The sequence below is a fragment of the Lepus europaeus genome, chromosome 8, assembly GCF_033115175.1.
Source record: "Lepus europaeus isolate LE1 chromosome 8, mLepTim1.pri, whole genome shotgun sequence".
In the NCBI taxonomy this organism is placed as follows: Eukaryota; Metazoa; Chordata; class Mammalia; order Lagomorpha; family Leporidae; genus Lepus; species Lepus europaeus.
The window spans coordinates 63,866,326-63,890,211 of NC_084834.1; the positions used below are offsets into that span (position 1 = coordinate 63,866,326).

General features: G+C 35.0%; 1 protein-coding gene across 3 annotated transcripts in view; it reads left to right on the plus strand.

The window, feature by feature from the left end:
* Positions 1 to 23,886, plus strand: part of CAMK2D (calcium/calmodulin dependent protein kinase II delta) — a 343,804-nt gene that overhangs the window by 284,925 nt on the left and 34,993 nt on the right. For 2 of the 3 annotated variants that reach the window (XM_062199705.1, XM_062199707.1), the window contains exons 10-14: positions 2,052 to 2,174; positions 2,969 to 3,052; positions 3,508 to 3,550; positions 7,145 to 7,182; positions 16,250 to 16,298. In XM_062199705.1, the coding sequence (XP_062055689.1) occupies positions 2,052 to 2,174; positions 2,969 to 3,052; positions 3,508 to 3,550; positions 7,145 to 7,182; positions 16,250 to 16,298 (337 nt within the window). The remainder of the gene's footprint in view (positions 1 to 2,051; positions 2,175 to 2,968; positions 3,053 to 3,507; positions 3,551 to 7,144; positions 7,183 to 16,249; positions 16,299 to 23,886) is intronic. The other variant, XM_062199706.1, reaches the window with a different exon arrangement.

A 23,886-nucleotide genomic window follows, 5' to 3' on the forward strand; every position in this document is an offset into this window, starting at 1 on the left:
CTGAAGATGGTTACCATGTATTATTAAATAGGGCAACAGAGGAGCAGTATTGAATCTACTTTCTGTGCACAAGTTAAAAGTTCAATGTGTAAGTGAGAGGAGTAAATATAAGAAGGGTGTATCATATCAGCTTTCCTGCTCTCATCAATGGAGTTTTGTTAAAGTGTTCTATTTAGAAGGATATGTATGTCAGTGGCCAAGAGTGTAAATGCATATTCTTTGAATTTTGAGCATTCCATCCTAGCCAGATTAATACTTGAACCAAATTTTTACTTACACAGCCACAGTTCACACCTTTACCATTTTATAGACTACAGTTGGACTCCTCTCTGTAGTGCCTTTGTGAGAATTAGAAAAATGACAGGATTTATTTTCTTCAGGCTGAACTAGCCCCACAATTGCTGTCAGAATACCTATAAGGTTAAAATACAGAACATTAAGTATCAACGCAAGTATTTCTTCAATAATTCCTAATAGTTTGCAAGTTTTTGCAAATCCCCAAGGTAAGCTTCTAGAATTAAAAAATGACAATTGTTAAACTGGCAAAAAAAATTATAGATATAAAAGGGTTCATTTTGACAGTGGAGTACAAGCTGTCCATTTTATAACTAATGAAAGTGGACTAATTTAATTCTATGATATAGTTACAATACTTTTGTTTTTCAAAATTGTCTATAAAAACTTTTGCATTGGGAAAATAACCTGATAGTAGATCATTTAGTAAATAATGTAACAGGAATTTCTCTTAATCTATGAAGAATAGTATTTCTATATCAAATACACTAAGTATATGAAAGTAAGGTTAAAAAAGACAAATGCTATGTGTTCTCCCTGATTTGTGGTAACTAATAGAATACCTAAAAGGTAATCTATAGAAATGAAATTGACACTTTGAGATACAATGATCTTTAATAGCCCTTGTCTCTACTGTTGAGGAACAGTGTGTGTGTGTGTGTGTGTTTTTTTTTTTCATACAATTTGTTGAACTCTTTACTTAGTATAGGATTAATCTTATGAGTATAAAGTTAACTGATAATAGATCTTTTAAAAAATAAGAATGGGAATAGGAGAGGGAGGAGGAAGAAGGGTGAGAGGGAGGGTAGGGTGAAAAGAATCACTGTGTTCCTGAATCTGTATATATGAAATACATGAAATTTATATACCTTAAATAAAATTTTTTAAAAAAGAAGAAAGTAAGGTTAAATAATTTTCTTAACAACAAAAATAAAGTTAGAATAAGTAACTTCATTATATAGTTATTAATGTAAAAATGGATTACTAATGGAAGTATGAGACTTAGTTCCTTTCATGTACTTCAGTGAAATTTATAACTATATTAGCCTCTTTGGAGTGTGAAAATGAAATCCTGCTGAAGATCTTGTAGTTTCAGATTTCTTCTCACAGCAGCATTTCACTCACAATTGATCAGTTCACAGGAACTGAAGCTATTTATTATCTTCTACTATTACTCCTCATGCATTTTGAAGTTCATTTTTCACTTTGGCATAATGGTATGATGACACTGATACATGTAAAAGACTTTCAGCTTTTATTTAGTTCTGCAAATAATTATAGGAAAGATTTAATAAAATTTCATTTTCAGATCAAAGTAAAGCTATTTTGAGAGAAATAGATAATTCTGAATTTATTGTTAAAATTTTTTAAATGTTCTTACTATACAAAGGGTCATGAGAAGGTTCATGTAAAATGTGTATTGTGAAAAATCTATGCATGAATTTCAAAATTTTTTGTGCCAAAATACTTAGCTTTTAATTACACTTTCCATGACTCTTTTAAGCCCCTTCATATTCAGTATACAATAAGATATTCAGAACATATGTTGATACCTTATCAGTTACTCTTTATATATGTATTTTTATACATGGGGAGATAAATTTGGATTAATTTATTGATTTTTAGATATAATTTAATTCATATCAACTGTAAATTTATAAAGAAATTCATCACTTAAGGAAATGATTCATATATCTGATCTTCTCTCTTGGACTGAGTCTATTTTTGAGACTGTTTATAAATTTATATTTTTGAAGTTTCCATCACCTGAATGGGACACAGTAACCCCTGAAGCCAAAGATCTCATCAATAAAATGCTTACTATCAACCCTGCCAAACGCATTACAGCCTCGGAGGCACTGAAACATCCATGGATCAGTGTAAGTAGCAGTTCTCCAAAAACCTCAAGAGCTGAAATGAAAATTAAACCTTCTTTAATATTTTTGTGGGTTTAAAAGAGGTTTGCAGAAAAAGGATAAAACTCGGAATTAATACATTTTTGAATCAGCATATTTAGGGAAATGAATTTTATAGTGGTGAAAAATGGCATTTGGAGTAAAAGTCTGATTTGCATAGATGACCAAATAAATCTTGCCTACAGTAAGACAAGGAATGAGTTTTCCCCCAAAATCAATTATTGAAAATCCTCGTGAAACTGAGACAAGAAAATAGCACCAAGATTAAATGTAGCCCAGAAGAAAATTATGAGAGAAGAATTCAACTATTTATCATTAAGCAGCTTTAGAAACAAGTATGAGGTTTGGAAGGCAAGAATATAGTTTTAGTAGCTATAGTAGTCTAGGTGTAATTTATAAATACTAAGAAAAATAATCTGACTTTTGAAGGGAAATCTATAGAGATTTCAGAAAATTTCTAGAGATAGACATCAAATGTTAAGGCAATGAAAATGGTGCTGGGTAAGCAAAAGGCAATCCAATAGAAATTGGAATAAAGATAATTTGAGAAATAATATATTGATATTCATTTCTATACTTTCTATGCATAAATGCTACATCTTAGTCTTGACAAAGTCCTCTGTTTTTAGGTAACTTTGGCAGTTGTATACATACAACCTCATCATTTGGGTACAGGCAGCAGTAACAAAGACTGGATGAAGTTGAGACTCCTGTTATGCTTAATTCATTTTAAGTCACTTTTCCTCCTCTTTTTCCAGCACCGTGCTACTGTGGCTTCCATGATGCACAGACAGGAGACTGTAGACTGCTTGAAGAAATTCAATGCTAGAAGAAAACTAAAGGTAAGGAATTTTACATTTTTGTGAGATGAAAAATTTGACAGAGTGACCAGTAAAATACAAGATAAGTAAAATAACTTGTAATAAAGACTTTTAAATGTATAGGCCTCAATCTCTTACTATTCTTTCTCTTGATCTTGGGAAAATGGAGCATACACAGAATCAAATCTGTGATGAAAAGCTAGATTACTGGTGGCAACATGTGCTCTGGTTCTTCCCTTCAGTGGAAAACAGCTGTTCAATCTGATAATCTGAATCTGGCCCACACGTTAGGGCAGTCCCGGCATCATGAGCGAAATGTGCCTTGGACTCTCAGGAAACCAGTACCAAAAACAAACAAACAAAAATCCCCTAACTGAAAATAAAGCCAGGGGAAGCTTTGTTATCAAAGACTTTATTTTGTTCGGTCAAAGATTTGCAGAGAGAACACTGATCTTGTGCTCTTATTTCTTTGACAGGGTGCCATCTTGACAACCATGCTGGCTACAAGGAATTTTTCAGGTACATGTGCTAAAAACTCTGCTCCTTGCCCTCTACTCTCCTGTTTTGCAGTCCTTTTGGAATTAAAAGCAATCTAATAGTTGGAAAAAACTAACTGTTCAAGAATGGCAAATGTATGGCCTGGATTCCTTCCACACCTGTGGCTGCCATTAGGAACCTGTCCAGTGCTGTCTGCCACAGAGCCTCACATGATTGCTCCCCTCTCAAGAGGTCCCCAGGCAACTCCAGGCACTGGGAAGTGCTGGTGCAGGCCTGGAATCCCATCTCTCAAGTACACAGCTGCGGAAATATGTACTCCCTTATTTTTAAATTTGGCATTTCAAACCCAGAATTTATTAGTAGATATTTCACAAAATAGAACTATGAATAAGTATTTTTTGTCTCATTCTTATAGAGAATCCCAAAAAGCAAGATTTTTAAAAGAAGACCATTATTCAGAAACCCAACTCTCTTAGGCCTAAATTCTTTTAAAAGTGCCATAGTATCTTGGAATTCTATACAAATGATTACTACTCTCAAAGGTACCTAATTCTAGAACTTAAATAGAACCTTCTACACAGTTATATCACAACCTCAAAATGATTCCATGGGAAAAATAAGTTTGTTAATTATTAGACTAAAAGAAACTGAATGCTTTCTTAAAGAAGTGACTCTCTAAAATGAAGATAAAATGTATATTACTTCTAGAAAGTATTTGCATTTTGAAGCCTCCTTTTTTGATAGATACCTTAAAGGACTAGGTTTCCAAAAATAAAACTTTAGCAAATGTAATGACTCATATATGGGGAGGGACTAAAGGAGCAGTTAAGCTGTGCTTGATAAACTTAACTGTTTGCACATTTACAGTTGAAACAGTTGTTAAAAGTTAATGTCAAAGACACTGCTACTTTGATTTACATACTATATATGTAACAATGATCAGTAGCATCAAATTATCCAACTATTTCTTCAGTTCTTTATGTTACTACATACTTAGCCTGAATGCTATTGTGATATCAGGTAATGAGCCATCTTATCACTGTTAGATGTCCTTCAACTAATTTCCAGTTATTATTTATAACTATATTAAATGGTCATCTTTATCCCCTCACCCCTCTTTGCATTTACTTATAGATAATGTGAAACCGCAAGAAGCCTTCCCAAAGGCTGTTAAAAAATAATAGTACAATGAGTAATGCTACAAATTGAGGGACTGTCTTGGTCAGTTGTATGTATTTTGTCCACTTTGTTTGGTGTAGTAAAACTTTGTTGCTGCCTTTGTCAAGTTACCTGTTTTATGAACACTTAACATAGTTGACATTTATATGGGTGAGTTCAATGCCATCTCATTAAACATTAACTAATATATGCTGTATTCAAATAAGTTATTATTTCACTGTGGCCCAGTAATTTGCAAATCACTAAAAGATATGATGCTTTATATAGTATATATAATTAATGGCAAATTAACTTGGAAAAAATCTGCAGAATTAAAATTGCATATTTTGTTAAAATGTTAAATGCACTCTTAAGAATAAATTGGGCCTTTATTAATGTATGTCCTAATGTATAAAAGCTTTTTTTTATGTCACATTTCTCTCTTCATCATCCTATATACTAAAAACTCATGACTAATATGTGGATTTTTATCATTTTTGAATGTCTTAGCATGAAAAGCAAATTTATCCATCAACTCAAAATCGACTGAATAGCATAAGTCCCAGTTTACAACATCTTGTACATAATAATGAATTTTGGTTTTGAATACTTTGTTCATTCTATTTCATTGCCAAACGTGCTCTTTAACGTAATTTGTCCATAAGTATATGGTTATAAAGTTGTTTTTATTTTTTCTTTTCTCCCTGTATGTGGAATGTATTTCTTGTGAGGTAAGGTGAATAGTAATCAAAGGGACATTTCTGCATCTTCCAGGCCGAATCCCTGCTTACCCTGAATCATTGTCTTCTCTTTGCTTGCTGTTGCAATTCAGTTATTCTGAGTTTGCTTTCTAATCTATTAACTGCCACAATATTTACTTAATATTGCTTTTTAGCTCCAGGCAAACAGTATTATAGTTAAGGCTACTATTTTTTACAATCTCAATTAATGATGAATTAATAGCTTTGATACTAATGGCCATATAAAATTAACATTTTTGTGTCTTAAATAAATTTAAAATCATACCAAAGTGATATCAAAATAATATCCCAAATCAAATGAATGTCAGGAAATTACATGTTCATGCAGTTCTGTTGTAGCCAGGTATTTCCACTTTAAATGCCAAATTCTACTTTGGATACTTAAATAATTATATATAGCTAATATTAAATGGGAGCATAAATATTTACTTTGTCCTGCATTCTCATGAGTGTTCTACACTTGGTGTACTAATTTTCATCAACAATTACATTATCTCTTTACTGTGTGTGTATCTCTTTATAAGAATTTTTTTAAAGAATGACTTTTTAAAATTTATTTGAAAGGCAGAGTTACAGAGAGAAAGGGAGAGACAGAGAAAGAGGTCTTCCATCCTCTGAGTCATTCCCCAAATGGCCACAAGAGCTGGAGCTGGGCCACGCCAAAGTCAGGAGCCAGGAGCTTCTTCTGGGTCTCCCACATGATGTGGGGGCTCAAGCATTTGGGTCCTTCCTTGCTGCTTTCTCAGGTGTATTAGCAGGAAACTGGATCAGAAGTGGAGCAGCCAGGGCTAGAGCCAGCACCCATATGGGCTGCCAGCACTGCAGGCTGCCTAACCTGCTATACCACAGTGCCAGCCCCAGGATGACTTCACTTTTAAACATACTCAAGGAATTCAGTAATAGAAGGAATGATAAAAGCTCCCCACAACAAGAAAAATGAAGTTTTATATAAAATGATATGTTTTACAATTTCTCTATTTTAGTTGGGGATTTCATTTTGTTTTATATTGTGCCTCAAATTTTATGATTTTTTAAATTTTTATTGTAAAGTTTTTGTTTGTATAGCCTTTTAAATCTGGTTTTGAAGTAGAAAAGCATATATAATACCATTTTTTGAATGATTATCTGCTAAGCATTTTTAAATTTTGCTCTAGGTCAATAATACACAATTTTATTTTAAATATAATTATTAGTATTTTATAAAACTGAGATGATTTGATTTCAGAAATATAAAAAAGCTAATTTTTACAAGTGAGTTTTCAGCCTCTAGAAAGAGGGTCTTAAATGGAAGAACTGACATGGCCACAATCCTTGTGGTGTGAATGAACATGTAATACAATCTGTCAGCTGATATTGAAAGACTGAAACCAACTTTCTGGATTACAAAAGGATAGTCCAGTTAAAGTTCCAGTATCCTTTTCGCAACCAACAGTGAAATAATGTCCAATAACACAAACGGGCAAAGTGTTCAATTATATGCAATGAACTACTAAGAATTTGTTGTGGCAAAATCAAGAAAAGTGATACTGTATTTCAATGTCCTGTAAGCTCGCGCTCATCAGTGTGACCTTGGTAACTTGGCATATGTTGGCCATAACTCAGCAAAGGTCGTAGACAAAGATAATGACCTGTTTCACTGCCTGGCTATGGGTTTCTATGGATAATTCACTAAACTCATTTTATTCTCATTTTGCAGCAGCCAAGAGTTTGTTGAAGAAACCAGATGGAGTAAAGGTAAGTTAAACAGGTGTTCCTCAGATGATCTTTACTTTCACATGCTGGATAATTTTAAAATGTCAAATAGAAGTCCTAAGTTTTACAGCTTATATTTGTTTATAGTTCCTAATAAAAGACACAGTTTGAAATATGAATTAATGCACAAAGACGACAAATATTTATACTAAGAATAGTTGTATGTTTTCTATTTGATCATATAGTAAATAATAATGAAAAAATAATGCCCCTCTGTAGAGTTCCTGTAGAAACTGAATGTCTAAATCCTGTCTGCTTTCCTACAGTCCCAGACTACCATGGTGACCTGACAAATCTGTGAAAACCAACTGCTTTTCCAAATAATTATGTGTATTCAAGCTTGATGGAGTATATAGCTGAAAAAAAAAAAAAACTTACATTGGGTCTGAAAAATTGAATGTCAAATGACTAAATTTCTCTGCTTGGGTTATTTTCTTAAAGGTCTTAATTGTTCTCATGCTGCTATCCTAAGGTTTTGAGACATTCTTAAGGTGAATATTGTGAGCGAATATTAGAAAAATCTTCTGAGAAAGATAACAGTAGGGTATTTTGACTTTCTTAGATTTCTTAGCAAAATAATGTGACTTATTTTCTACTGACTGTATTTTGTTTCAAGGAAATTTTCTTTTGTTGAAATGTAACCTTATATTTGCATAATGATGTCTGTTATCTTTCAGAGTACCATCCATACATTTTATTTCCTTAATACTTCTTTTTCTCTTCCAATGGCAGAGGCATACATTCCTCATCAATACTCAACATTCTTGTGAATTAATCAATGTTCTAACATTTGAATTTGACCCAAAGTCACATGGTCAGTTCATATTGAAAATATAACATGGAAAAATCATTTGTCACTTATGTTCATTCTCAGTCATTTTTTCACCACCTGTCTGTGCAATTTGAGAAATTCCACAGCTACCATGACCATGCACTTGTGATTCGTATTAGGATGGCATTTCCGGTTGCCAATTGCTCTCCTCAACCTGTAATTGTATCTTCCTTCTACTTAGATTAATTCAACTTATATTTCAATGATGACAGCTGATACCTGCCTTTTTCCCAATGTTATGTTGGCGGAAATGTAGTATTTTAAATTTTCCAAAATGTCTTCTTTGGGTTTTTCTGTACCATTGAGTGACAGAGAGTTCACAGTTCCTGTTGTAATATTTATTTTCACTACTGTCCTCATGTAGAAAGGAACATTTCTAGCACTTTTTTTTTCCTGTCAACTTGTAGCTCCTCTTTAAAGACAAAATTACTCTGTACTCCATGCTTTGATACTTTAAATTCAACCGGTCATATTTTTTTCTTTTCCTTTCTCTTTGACTGGTCAATTCAGAAAAGGAAGTCCAGTTCGAGTGTTCAGATGATGGTGAGGATCTCTATCTGCCAGATTTCTCCTCCTGTAAAAATTCACACTTAGGACTACAGCAGTCTTACATACCTAAGTTAATGTGCGTGCAAAAAGCATGGGACCATTACAGGTCATTGTTAATCAAATATCAAAACATGATGCCCCACTTTCACATTGTATGTTCTCTGAAATAGATTTTTTTTTAAATAAGTAAAAGTTAAACCCCATCAATATGCTGTTAAGGAGTTCAATCTTTTACAAGGACAAAATCCAATTTCCTCTTTAAAAATAAAGAGACCATGCCATGAATAAATAAAGAGACTATGCCATAAATAATGTCCATTTATTGATAAGTAAAAAAGTATGATTATTTATAACATGATGAGCATGGTTGTTGAAACAGGAGTAATTCTTAGTCAGGCACAGTCTCATCCATTCACCATAGAGTTTATGAGTGATAGGAAAGTGACCTTACAAAAAGGTCATCCTAGTTAAGGACTTTTAAAGGAAATATTTATTAACTACAACACTTAACTTAAGAAATTCAACGCCTGAGAAATAGGAATATTTTGTCTATCTCGCATAACAGTAATTCTGTGCATCACTTAAATGATTCAATTCATTTTCTTTGAAAAAGAAAATGCTCTGCTTTCATAATATAAAGTAAACTACATTCACAGGCAAGAATGGCAGAGTTCTCATATATTGAAAAGACAGCTATGGTTGAGCCCATGTTGATATTTCACTCTTTGAAAGGAAGTTCTTAGAAATTCTATTTTTCAATTAGTTAATATGACAAATGCCTCCAGCATTTCCATAGTAGAACAAATATCATTAAGCTAATCCATATATTAACAAAAAAGTTTTAATTGCATTTTTATACATGATTGAAAGTGGTGGTTGAGGTGCATATTGTTTAACACCTGTTTCCAATACCTGATGATTAAAGATGGCTTATCCAGACAGAACGGGCTAAGATGATAGTGTATGCTGTGTATCTGTGGATGAATGTGTGGTGGAGTGTTTGTGCAGGGGGGTGCAGGTGTGCATTTGTGCAGATATGATTGTGTGCATAGGTGTGCATGGAGAGCATCTTCACCAAAACAAAGCAGTTCTTGGCAAATACATCCTAGAAAAAAAATTAAGTATCTTACCTGAAAACAGAAATGAAAATATTTCGATACATTTCTCTTTCATTTGCATCCATTGATATAAATTAAATATAGCAAATAAAATGCATTTGATGCTTTAGTCCTAAGTGCCTCTGATCATCTGGCAGGAAACCAGCTATATTTTGCCAAGCACTCTTCCAACGACAGGAAATTATTTGTGTGTGCAACCTCCTATTTTCTCATGTATCTTGTACTAACATAAACACTAAATTTTGATTTCTGTTGAATAGAATCCATTATCTCATGTTTTTTGGCTCTTTCACAAATTTTGTTAAATTTTGTGTATTTTACTTTTGAAAAATTTTTATACTATTTACAAAACATAACTAGATGGCTTACCATTTTAAAAGTTTTTGAGTAAAAGTTTAAAAGTGTTCTCTTTTTATGCATGTTACAGAGCACAATGGTATAGCTTACTTCAATAAAACAGGAACTAACAAATACACAAATATGAGTGGATAGAAAAGCAGAATATCATATACCTAAACTAATCACTGTTACCTTCTATCTTCTTCTTAATGCTAGTTTTGATACAATCTATAGGTATAAAGTATAGATTTTTCAGAAAGCCCAAACAATTGTAATCAGTTGTAAATACTTAGTTGGCATTCATTTATTTTATACTAAATGTTTCTCTTTAAGTCCTTAAGTACATTTAGATTAAACTATAAGGGAGTATTTCTTTTAAAAGATAATATGAGAAGAAAATACCTAGATTATATAGCATAAGAAAATGAATGTTAATTTATATTTCTGTTTGATAACCACAATGTAAATTGTCATGCATGAATTGAAAAGAATGTTGATAATCACTTTTTAGTGTTTGGCTCTTTAGTACCCAAACTCAATTGCAGTTTCAAGTTGCCACTTCTCTATAAAGAGTCTTCTCTGTGGGCCATTACAGGTCATACCCTCTGAGTTGCTTTCACAGTGTGGCTTCCACAGTGGTAAAACTGTCTTCTTAAGGTCAAACCTAATTATGTTAAAGAAAAGCAATGATATATAACATCTGTATTCTTCAGTGATAGCAATAACACTTTGATTAAAAAAATAAGTAGTGTTTTCTTTTAGCATTTCAACATATACACAGTAAAGAGTTTGATTTCTCCATTTCTAACTGAAGATACATTTTGAAAGGAGACCCAGACTTATCCTTCTTAAAAAACTTTGTAACACCTGATTTTGTCAGAAGCTCTTTTAAATTGGATACCTACTAAACAAAATAATGATGGCTCCCCAGAGAAAGATGGTTTATGTGTGACTTCAAGGCTCAAGAGGAAAATGGGAAAAAAAAAAAAAAGGAATATATTCATAGCAATGAACAATTGGAATCTTGGAAACAGAATCCAGCATGAAGAGTATGAACATGATTACATTCATTTCATACTCTGAAACTTGATTTGAGCTCCGTTGAAGCAGCCCTTTGTCTGATCGCTGAGGTGGCCCAGACAAAGCAGCGGAGTCTGTGTTCTCACTCCACCATCTCAGACATGGTCGTAGCCTGTGTGTGCCCATCGGAGACTAGCAGTGATCATCATTCCTGTCATTCGTTACGATGTCTTTCGCGTTCATCTTTGGTATCTCTCTATTTTCATGTCTATATCTCCATGTAGACATGCTGCATATAGAGACATTGGCTACCAAGGGGTTTAAGGCATCTCTGTTTCTATTTTCTGCATACCCACAGATAAACAACAAAGCCAACGTGGTAACCAGCCCCAAAGAAAATATTCCTACCCCGGCGCTGGTATACCTGGACTCTTTGTAACCCTTCTTACGTTCTTTACTGTTTTCTGTTGTTTCTCTCATTTGCTCTCACTCTATAGAAACATATATTACTTTACTCTGTTGGGGTTTGGGTATTGTTTTGTTTTGTTTTGCTTCCTAAGATATTGGAAAAGTTGTGGGTTTTTTTGTTTTGTTTTGTTTTGTTTTTACTTTTTGTTAAGGCAGTTGTCAAGCAGTGTGTTTCTAACATGAGATTATCTCCTTTCGTTGTTGAACATTGTACTGAGAACTATGGTCTCCGTAGTGGAAATTGTTGCATGCTGCCTTAGAAAACCAGTAGAATGCGCTTTGGTTGCTCTTAGCTCTTCTGATGATGAAAGCTCTAGATTTTGTGAACCATAGTTTCTTCTTGTCAGATGCAAATGTTGACATCAAGGAGAGCTAACGGGATTATTGCTGGACAACATAAAAGTAGACCTTATTCAGAGTTCCCGTTTCCTTATTTAAAGACAACAGGCTTTGTAAGATGCCAATTTCTGAGATAAAGAGAGGCACTGCATAATTTAAACCTTTTTATTTTTTGTATTTTAAATTTAATCTTCACTGTTTCACTTTAACTAAAAGAATGCAATTGCAAACATTAGAACATGGAATTATCAATGGAAACTAGTTTTGCCTGTTTCAAGCAGATCTACATAATTAATAACTAAATCAGTTTAAAACTTTGAGATGGTGCTATGTTAAAATTCACAATTTGAATACTGGCATGCAGTGCTCTGAGTTCCATAATATTTTCCTCAAATTATTTCATATTTTAGTTATGATTTTAAGAAATTATTCTGATTTTTTACTGTCATTGTACTGTTATTTTAAGTGAATAAAAACATGAAGGGATTATTTCATCTAGGCTAACTGGAAGGTTCAATTGTAATATTTTGTTTGTTTTATTTGAAAAGCAAAAAGACAAAGAGAGATTGCCCATCCACTGGTTCACCTCCCAAATGCTAGCAACAGCCAGGGCTGGGCCAGTCCAAAGCTGGGAGCCGGGAATTTCATCTTAGTCCCCAGGTAGGTAGCAGGGATCCAAATATTTGAGCCATCACCTGCTGCCTTCCAGGGTGCACATAAGCAGGAATTAGCACCTGAAATCCAGAGTGAAGCCAAGACTCTAATTCAGGCACTCTGATTTTGGGATACAAGCATCCCAATCAGTGGCTTAACAGTTGTGCCAAATGCCTGTATCCGAAAGGCTCAGTTTCAAAACATTTAGGTGAAGGACACGTCAAGAACACAAGTTTATCTACTATTAGAAAAGAATGCTGATAACAGCTGAGAAAGGAGGAAGGGAAGGAGATGTGTTCTCTAAGTTTGCAGTGTGAACTGCTGTGGTAGGAGAGTGCTTAGGATTGGGGAGAACTCTAAGTAGGTTCCAGTAATTCCCAGTTTCCAGGAAGTCATGTAATGAAAGTGCTAGGCATTTCAGTGATGTATGCACACTAAATCTTTTTTACATCAGTTATTTACTTGAGTGTTATTTTCCACTTGGGAATAATTTTCTGATTCTCTCATAGAAAATAATAGGAAAAAGTAGTAATTTTTTCAGGGAAAACATGACTTTACAGTGGAATATCCTGCATATATAATCCATAAAAGAGAAATTTTTAGACATGAATTAACACAGATTTAACACCAATATGTCTGCAATTATAGTGACAATGTGATTGGTTCTAGAACTCTTTCAATGCATCTTTTGAATGCTCCTTAGAATTTATTAATGGACTTTTGAACTGTATTCTTTAGCATAGTCTTTGTTTAAAAGTGTGTTCCGATGTTTCTAGGTTTTCCAAGGGTATTTATCCATGTATTGGTTGTAATATGACACCACAATCAGTTGTTAAAGCAATAAACCTGAAAAATGCTGTTGCAAAGAATCTGAAATCATCTCAAAGAATTCTGTCTCCTATGTCCTTGGCCAGTTTTCTGTGGGACAGACATTAATAGGCTGTTCATTAAGGAAGAAAGGAAAGCTGTATTTGGCCTAGGACTTGGTGAAACAGTGAGTGTGAGTGCCTCTTTAGGTCTCCAAACTTCAAAGCCTTGTTTGTATGCTGATCAGGAATAAGGTCTTTTGCATGCTGCTTCTGGGCAGGGAGGTGTCCTATCTCATGGGCTCACCAGGGAGATCTTTCATCAGAGATCTTTGTCAGCTGCAACCTCTGACAGCAGTTAACATTGCTTTGGCTCTTGTCACTATTTAACTTTGTCCATTGGCTCACTTGCTCTGTCCCTCACACTAGTAAGAATGTACTTACCAATGCAAACTGTTTCTTTCTCTATTTTGTTCTCACTCAGGAGCCCCAAACTACTGTAATCCACAACCCTGATGGAAACAAGGTATTCAGAAAGAATCAACATCATCTTGCTTTAACAAGATTACACATCTCATCAAACATTCACAGCAAAATTAATCTATTACCTAAAAATAGAAAAGAATATCCCACCCATTATGTACCTCGCTTTTCTTTGGGGCCTAAATTATCTAGAACTATACATATACTTTTTTCAAAGAAAAATGAGTAACATCTTTAAGGAGAAATGAATCATACCATTAGTCAATAAAAATATTTCTATAATGCCTTATATCAAGATGACTGTGTATCTTAAGCAATTCCATTTAGTCTCTTTTTCTTCCATGCCTGTTTGTGCATTTTACTGTAGATGTATTCTGCATGAAAGTTTAGAATTTCTTGCTATATCATCCCACTGTCTTCAAAAATATCAACTTGAGTTCATCGATATTTGTTTAAATTTAGTGTTGCTTTTGAGTTTTATTCTATTCTGTAGTCATAGTGGTGTCTGCTGTTTTCATTTTGTTTTGTTTTCTAATTCTCTGTTGGTGTTGGTGTTGGTGTTGGTGTTGGTGTTGGTGTTGGTGGTGTTGTTTGGCATGAATTTGAGGAGAATCAAATGGTTTCACTTCTTGTGAAATACGTTTATTGTTGTTGAATTATATGCATTTCAGTAACAGACTTTTAACTAGTTAACAGCAGACTCTTGTTTCCTAACCATTGTAAAATATTTACACAGAATGTTAACTAAATAACAGCACTTGCATATATGTCTATAGGATGAAAGGATATGTTTTTTAATGTATTCTGTATTTCCAGTTTATTGCTTTTCATGCAATATTACATCTCTAAGTAGAGGGAAAATACATTATTAGACTTTTCTCAAATATTAATTATAGTCATGGGTCTTACTTCTTATATTTAATAATGTTTAAATCTTGGAAAACACATTTCCTCTCTAGCTTAACATTTATTTGATCAATATTAAAATCATTTAAGAACATGGAGCTTGTGTTCTTTAATATGAGATTTATTTTACAGTTATGACTGTGAAAATGTTCTAAGTCCCTAAAAGACTTCAGGTAGTTAGGATCATCATTTGTGAGAAAAAAAATTTAGAATGGCAATAGCAAATAAAAGACAGAGCATAACAGCTGCAGTGGACACTTCAATAGTCCTAGCTGTATCATTTGTAAGAGTTGCTGCATGATATTTCTTGCTTACACAAATTAGTTTATTTTTGCAGTGCATGGATTTACCTTCATTTTGAACTTAGATTTGAACACTTCACTCTGAGAAATGCATGAGGACTTTTCTTTGGTTTCGTGTGTGTGGAGACTCTGGATACATCTTTAGTTAGTTCACCCCATTGGCTCATATGTTGTGTATGACATTTATATACATTGATCACATTTTTAAAGTATTGACTCTCTAAAGGACACTGATTGGTGTATGCATCACTTTGCAAAACCTGTTTTTTATCATTGAGCATATAGCTCTTGATTGGAAGTTTATTACCAATATTTCAACTCTAATTATTTCATGTGGAAAATCACATCTTTTCCTATGAATAATGCAAAATTTCTTTCCTAGAAAATATTTTATTAGTATGTTATTAATGGAAACAACTATCAAAACATTTTAAGAAATTTATCTTATTACTGGCAGTTACAGTGTACTTTCAGGGTGCTTACAAATCTTCAACTTAATTTGTAGTTTTTTAAAGAAATAGTTTTATCTTTTATTATGGGAGCAAGTTTCATATGAGTGACAGCTAGTTTCTAATTTAGAAAAGAATGAAAAAAACACATTGTCCTTGAAAGTATTATTCGTTATAATTCCATTGTGCTGGTAACAAACAATGAAAATTCTTCTTGAAAATTCTACCAGCATAGCTCAACTTAATACCCCTGCCTCCTTTACCAAGGGATGTAATGAAATGTTTTTTCTAACTACATGGGAGTAAGGTAGACAAATAGACTGTTGACTGTACTCGAAATACTGCCTGACACAAATAAGGCACTATTACTGATCGATTTACTGGGAATAAACATTGTTCCAAGTTCAAATTTATTCATCTACTGTATTCAATTTCTCTTAAACACAGAAAAAGCACACTCTGTGGGGCACTGTAACACAACACATCCTTACACAGTTCTTAAGATAACTGCCTACTTCTGCTGCTTCTACAAATCACCTGGATTTGTAGTGCTTCAGAGATTAGGCAACCAGAGTACTCCTTCTGTGAAATGTTTGCAGCATTGACATTTTATTTCTGCTAAAAAACACATTGTGTATTTGTCTATTTGCATGTCAGCATTTGCACACAGCCTGCTGAAGAGTTTAGCATGATACATGTATGTATATATCAGTAGCCATTTTTTTAAAGAAGAAATTATGCTATTCATTGTATTCAGCTTAAAAATGTGTTTTCTTCTTAACAGGAATCAACTGAGAGTTCAAATACAACAATTGAAGATGAAGATGTAAAAGGTATGGTTAAACCAGAAATGGAAAATTCATAGAACTCCTTGTATATCAGGAAAAAAAAATTTTAATATACAGTAAGGCTAGGAAATACTCCTGTCTAAAAACATACAAAAATTTCTTTGTATAAATGCCTTATTATTTCAACAATATGCATTTATTTTGCCAATGTTTTCAACACTATATTATGTCATGTGTTTTAAACGACAGGTAACATGTAGTTTATTTAAGCACATTATAGTAGTGACAGTTTGATTATATGATAATAAATGGTGACTATACCAGTACAAGAGTAATATAAAATGTATATATATACTTTGGGTATCTTTATTAAACCTGTCCAGAAACAACTTTTATTCAAGGATATATTATGATATTTTTTAACTTTCAGTGGCCAAGTGGATATCTACAGAATTCTGTGCTTAGCATTTGCATAGCATCCTTTTTATCCTTCGTTTTTGTGTACTTGCCTAATATATCCTTGACCTTCATTCATTTTGCTTGCCTTAGTTCTTGTAGATACATATATAAGTCACTGGTAGCATTTTTTTTAAGATTTATTTATTTGTTTGAAAGTTACAGAGGGTAGGAAAGTCAGAGAAACAGATAAAGAGGGGGAGAGAGAGGGAAAAAGAGAGAGAGAGATTCTTCCATCTGCTGGTTCACTCCCCAGATGGCCACAATGGCCAGTGCTGGGCCAGGCTAAAGCCAGGAGCCAGGAGTTTCTTCTGGGTCTCCCATGTGGGTGGCAGTGGCCCAAATACTTAGGCCATATTCTGCTGCTTTTCCTAGGCATATTAACAGGGAGCTGGATGGGAAAGTGAAGCAGCCAGGACTCGTACTGGCACCTGTATGGGATGCCAGCATTGCAGACTGTGGCTTTACCCACTAGGCCACAGCACCAGCCTTCACTGGTAGTATTTCTACCTGAACCTTCTCAGTTCTCTACAGATGCACTAAACACACATTTGTAATGAGCTTACTTCTTTTTGGCCGCATAAATGTTTTAAAAGTGTTAATTTTGCATTAATTGCTTTTGCAGTTTTGTATTCTTAGTTTAATAAGTCAGTGTACAGAACTACAGACTCCTTGTCTGAAAGCCTTTTTGAAAAGGAATGTAGCCAGCGCCACGGCTCACTAGGCTAATCCTCTGCCTTCGGCGCCGGCACCCCAGGTTCTAGTCCTGGTCGAGGCGCCGGATTCTGTCCTGGTTGCTCCTCTTCCAGTCCAGCTCTCTGCTAAGAAAAGGAATGTTAACAATAAGGATATTTTAAAACAGAAGTAAAAGGGTACTTCAAAGAGCTCATAGAAAAATGGAATTAAAATACAAGTTTGTTTTGATACAAAAAATTGAAATCTGAGCTTAGTATTTATATAAAATGCATTTTTTTGTTTTTTTCTTAAAGATTCAATTATTTGAAAAAGTGACAGAGAGGGGAAAGAGAAAGGGAGGGAAGACGAGGGAGAAAGACACAGAGAGAGAGGTATCTTCCATCCACTGGTTCACACCCCAAATGACTTGCAGTAACCAAGACTAGTCCATGCTGATGCCAGGAGCCTGAAACTCCATCTCAGTCTCCCACTTGGTTGATATGTACTAGGGTATGGGATGCCAGTGTCACAAGCAGCAGCTTAAACTGCCTCCATAACAAGTATTCTCTGAACTTTTGAAGACTTCAGGTTAAAGGAAAAGAAGTAAAAAGTATGTTGAGAAGAATGATCCATTGATTAAAAGCCATACTGAAAGATTATTTTCCAAGTAATAGCCTCATGGTCTATAATTATATAGGTGGCATTAAAAAGAGTCTTGAAAACTGTATTAATAAAAATAAAGAACTTGGAAGTTCTCAGATTAGGGGGACATTTGAGCAATTTATGAAATAAAAACGATTTATAGGACAAGTTGCCAGTCACCTCTGCTGACTTTTTCCTTTTTAGATGAAAAGAACAGCTGACTCTGTTAAAATATGCTCTATTTATATTACTAGTGCACTGACCTAACTCTGTTAGAAGTAGTCAGTCATTATTTTTCACAGTGGCAAGGTGGATAGCTGTGTCAAGGATTTTATTTAGTAGATCTATTCATCTAATTCTTGCCACTGAGCAAAATTTTGAACTGAAGTAATTTTATGAATCACTTAGGCCAGTCATACTAAAGAGATTTTTTTTTTCAAGCCAACAAGTGGGTGTGCCATTTAACTTTCCCCATGATTCAAGAAGCATCACTTTTATATGTTTTGGATTCATTAGTTCTTTTAGCTAAGCAGAAATGTTCTGTATGATTTTTTACATTCTTCCCTTGAGCAAGATTCTGAAACCCTGTACTTAATCTACAGAAGAAACTGAATCATTAAATAACTAATTAAAGTTGGGAAAAGACCAACCCCTCTTTCTGTGCAGTACATCCACCAAGAAATTGGTTTGTGCCTTATTGATCCAAAGCTGGGCATTAATAAGTGTTCTTTCTTACCTGAATTTGAGTATACAAAATGGTGGTTCAGGATCATTGCTATTAATTTATGTAAATATTAGTATATACCCAGAGTCCATGTCAGCCTGACTTTATCGTTTGTGTTTGAGTTGTGTTTGTTTGTTTTTTGGTTTTTTGGTAAAATAAATTATGTTAGCAGTTCTTAGGAAACAATTCTCCTTTTCAAATCAAAGCAACAATACGAGTTTCATCTTAAGATTTCACAAACTGTGACAGTATTTGTTTTTACAGTTATGCTGAGTCCGCATACAACTGAGAAAATTAAGCATAATATTGAATTCAAAAGAAATACCAGTTGATAGTTGAGCTCAAGGTCCTTTGGTTTACTTTCTTGAACTTAATGAATAAATCATTTAAGTTTCTGCTTGAATTTAATAGCATGTATCTGGCCAAAGAATCATAGAGCACATCAGGCCTCATTTGTGTTTTCTATTGGATGATGTCAGAAATCTTTTAAGATAATAAGACACTTTGAAAAATTGATTACCCAGACCATTATTCTAACTGTAAGACAGGTGGTACATCAAACAATCATGAATGTTTTTAATGTTTTTATTATACTCATGATGTTTGTGTGGGAACCTCTCCACTGATCTGTACAGTCCCAAGAAATATCCTAATATAGTTCTACATTTGAATGATTATGCTCTCTCTCTTCTTTTTACTTCAGAATTTCCTGTAGGTCTGGGTAGCTTCATAAGGAATGTGTTTATTGTCCAGATTTGTTAGAACCAAAATTTACCCATATATTTTATGTCTTGGTACCTACAAAGACCATCAGTTATGTAACCTGATCAAAATTGTATACTTGGTACAAAACCATATCATATCTACAAAATTGCATTTCATCCTTCTGCACATACACTTCCCAACTTTATCCTTTCTGTATACAACCTGGTTATCACAATGAAACATCACACTTTTCAACATATCTTTAAAAGCAAGGTTCCATAGCACAATCCATGCTACCTACACTGCACCTGTTTCTACTGGCTATCTCACAAGTAGCTCTTCTGAACCAGAACCTAGACTTATGTTATTTCATGATGGTATATGATCTCCTGAATACAGTATCGTATCATCCCCATGCCAATGCAGTACACATTCTGTGCCAAACCCAACAACTAATCTGACAGTGACAGTGTCTGTGTCCTCTCCACAATAAAGAAACATGGAGAAGTACAGGGAATTAACACTTCATAGCAACCTCATCAAAGAAAGGAAATAAGTAAACTAAAGTAAGCCAATAGCAAGAGTTCCTGTATATGGCTTCATTGGAGGTGGATAAGGTGAAGAGGCCAGCTGTTCTAAGAGCAGGAGGAAAGTGGATGTAGTAGGAGGTTAATGATCCTCCACAGTCAGGAGAACCGGAAGCACCTAGAGAGCCAAAATGTGGAGAAGACTCATTGATTTTAACTCTGCTGTTAATTTCCATTCAGAATGACCTGTAGGGCTCTGAGGCCCCAATGTATTACTTTTCATTAATTCCTGAAATGCTGGAGTTCACCTGTGCTCTGCCTACCTCTTTCTGAACTAGTATTAAGAGATTTCAATAACTCAGAGTCAAAAATTCCTCTGTATGCTTTGTGTGAATCTATTTTACTGTTATTTAAGTCAGTAAATATCAGAGTAATGTAATTAAAAAGTGAGATCCACGACACATACATTTTTTCTAAAAGTCAGTTTAGTTCCTTTTTCTTAAAAAAGTAAGCATTTAGCTACAATTACCATATTTTGCTTCCCAAACTTGCAATCAGTCATCCATTACATGAACAACTACTCTTTGTCAGAAGCTGGAGTAGATTGTTTTCTTTCTCCAAGGTGATACATTTACTCCCTAGTGTTGACCTTCTACTAATTTTGTTCTGTATTTATTCAAATATTGTGTCTGATGTAATCGCCATAAACTCATCAGCAAACTCAGTGTCATGAAGGCATACTAATAGCTTAAAAACAGATGAGAGTTTTAGTAGTCAAAAAGAAAAATAAAATTTTCCCATTAAAACTATCCAGTATTTTCAGATGTACATTTTAAAATATTTATGAAATAGTCGTTTCCACTTTGAATGTATTTCTAGTACAACAATTACTTTATTAATATCAGGTGATACGAAACTACTATCATTAGCCCATAAGCAGTAGATGACAGTACTAACAGTGCTCACTCCAGGCGTGTGCATGTGCTTAAAGTCAGTGCTGTGTAACAGTGGTCCTTTCCACACTGTATACATTTGAAGACTGTCCTTTGGTTTGTGGCTGTAGCCACAGTTTGCAGGGCCTGTTGCTGATGCCACAATGCCTGTCCACCTCCTAACCTGCCCTGTACCGTTGCCCGGAGTCTGTGACTTCTTCCTGACAAGTGCACATCTATTTGGTCCATCTGCTGCTCTTTCGCAGAATGCCAGAGTTGTGAAGCACCTGTCGAAGTTGGGCTCCTGTATGCCTTGTCATCTCTGTCACTCATCCTGCTTCCAGCATCTCAGTTCAGCTGACCATTCAGCAGCTGCTTGGAGCTCTTTCTGCATTTCATTCTTCCTACAGGGCTAGGCCAGTGGAGCTTTGTGCAACAAGCAGAAACTTATGACTATGAGACTGACTGCATGTAGGGACTACATCATTGTTTCACGACTTTTTCCTTTTCCTGACTTAGAGGTGATGGTAATGAAGCTGTATAGGATGTTCACAAAAGGCTCAGATAAGGGCAAAGGTGGTGGTATCCTTATCACTTGAATAGGATTGAGGATTTAATGGCACCTGGATGTCATAGTCTCAGTTAATCTACACAATCTTTTGTTGATGAACTTTTTGTGTCTTGTAATTATTTATATTGTGCATGATGTGATGGCTATCCAGATTCAACTACTAAGTTTTGTTTTATCAACAAAATCCTTCATTTCTGTGTAGGTTTTTCTTGAACAGATGATCACATTATACCAATCTTCAACCTGCACATGCAGTTTTTCATTAAGGACTTGTCTTGCATGCATTTCTCATCTCCAGAGAAGCTGCAAATCAGGAAATTTCTGGATATTTTATTTAAGGACTTTTAATAAGTATGACACTCCATTAAGTTAAAGGTGTTTCAGATGACCCATATTGTAGAGTGTATAATAAATAACTTCTTTCAGGTTTCTAATCCAAAACATGATTTTTTTTGAAGATTTATTTATTTATTGGAAAGGCAGAGTTACAGAGAGGCAGAGGCCAAAGAAAAGGCAAAGTAAGAGATCTTCCATCCTCTGGTTCACTCCCCAAATGGCATAATGGCCGGAGCTAGGCCGATCCAAAGCCAGAAGCCAGGAGCTTCTTCCAGGTCTCCCACATGGGTGCACAGGCCCAAGCACCTGGGCCACCTTCTACTGCTTTCCCAGGCCATAGCAGAGAGTTGGATTGGAAGTGGGATGCCAGCACTGCAGGTGGTGGCTTTACCACCTAGGCCAAACTGCTGGCCCCCCCAAAACCTGCTCTTAAAAGTTTATTTACCAAAATTCCTGTTTGCATGTGTGTTTCTACTTATTTATCTTTTGCCTTTTAAATCAGTATCAGTAACTTACAGATCTGACACAGAATTTGCTCTACCACTAGTGCAAAGTAGTTTATGTTTCTCTAAATTTTTTTCTTTCACATATCTTGTATTTTACCTTTGTATTCACTGTTTTTCTCTGTGCTGTTTGCCTTCTCTCAGGTTTATCTCTTAATGTGTTAGTGATAGCCTCAGGCATGCATAGCCTTGCTGACAAAACACAAGACCAAAACTATTGCTAATCTCAATTAAAAAGAAAGTCCAAAGGGCCAGTGCTGTGGCATAGTGGGTAAAGCCCTGGCCTGCAGTGCCGGCATCCCAAACGGGCAGCGGTTTGAGTCCTGGCTGCCCCACTCTGATCCAGCTCTCTGGTATGGCCTGGGAAAGCAGTAGAAGATGGCCCAAGTCCTTGGGCCCCTGCACTTGCGTGGGAGACCCAGAAAGAGGCTCCCGGCTTCTGGCTTCGGATTGGCACAGCTCCGGCCATTGCAGTCAGTTGGGGAGTAAACCAGTGAATGGTACTCTCTCTCTCTCTCTCTCTCTCTCTCTCTCTCTCTCTGCCTCTCCTTCTCTCTGTGTGTAATTCTGCTTTTCAAGTAAAAATAAATAAATCTTTAAAAAAAAAAAGTCCAAAATAAAAACAAGACAAATAAGGACAGCATGGTGGTGCAGCTGGTAACGCTATCGCCTGCAATGCTGACATCCCATATGGACTCCAGTTCATGTACTTCCTGCTCTCCTTCCAGTCCAGCTCCCTGACAATGGTCTGGGAAAAGCAGGGGAATATGGCCCAAATGTTTGGGCCCTTGCCTACCATGTGAGAAACCTGTATGAAACTCTTGGCTCCTGTTTTTGGCCTGGCTCAGCCCTGTCCCTTGCAGCCATCTGGGGAGTGAACCAGTGGATAGAAGATCTTTCTCTGTCTCTCTCTCTGTAACTTGACTTTCAAATAAATAAATAAATGTTTTTAAAATACTTTTTTTTAAAAAAAAAGATTTATTTATTTACCTGAAAGGCTGAGTTACAGAGAGGCAGAGACAGAGAGAGAGGTCTTCCATCTGCTGTTTCACTCCCTAGATGGCCACAATGGCCAGAGCTGGGCCAATCCAGAGCCAGGAGCAAGGAGCTTCCTCCAGGTCTCCCACACAGGTGCAGGGGCCCAAGGACTTGGACCATCTTCCACTGCTTTCCCAGGCCAGAGCAGAAAGCTGGATCAGAATTGGAGCAGCTGGTACTCTAACTGTTCCCATATGGGATGCCAGCACTGCAGGTGGCAGCTTTACTCACTTCCACAGCGCTGGCTCCTAAAAATACTTTTTAAAAAAGAAATAAAACCAATAAACAAAAACATTTAACTACTCATTTTATCATTAGAAAAACACAGGGTCAATCTATACTAATTTTTCAGCCTGAAGTTTCTATAAATATATTTTCTTGAAAGTTTGTAAAACTCTGTAATAAGTTTTAATAATATCTATAGCAAAAATAATGTGGCATTATTTCACAAAATACTGCATAAATTATGAAAGTGTTATATTGCAAGATTTTTTCCAAGTCTTGATTAAGCTACCATTTTTTTT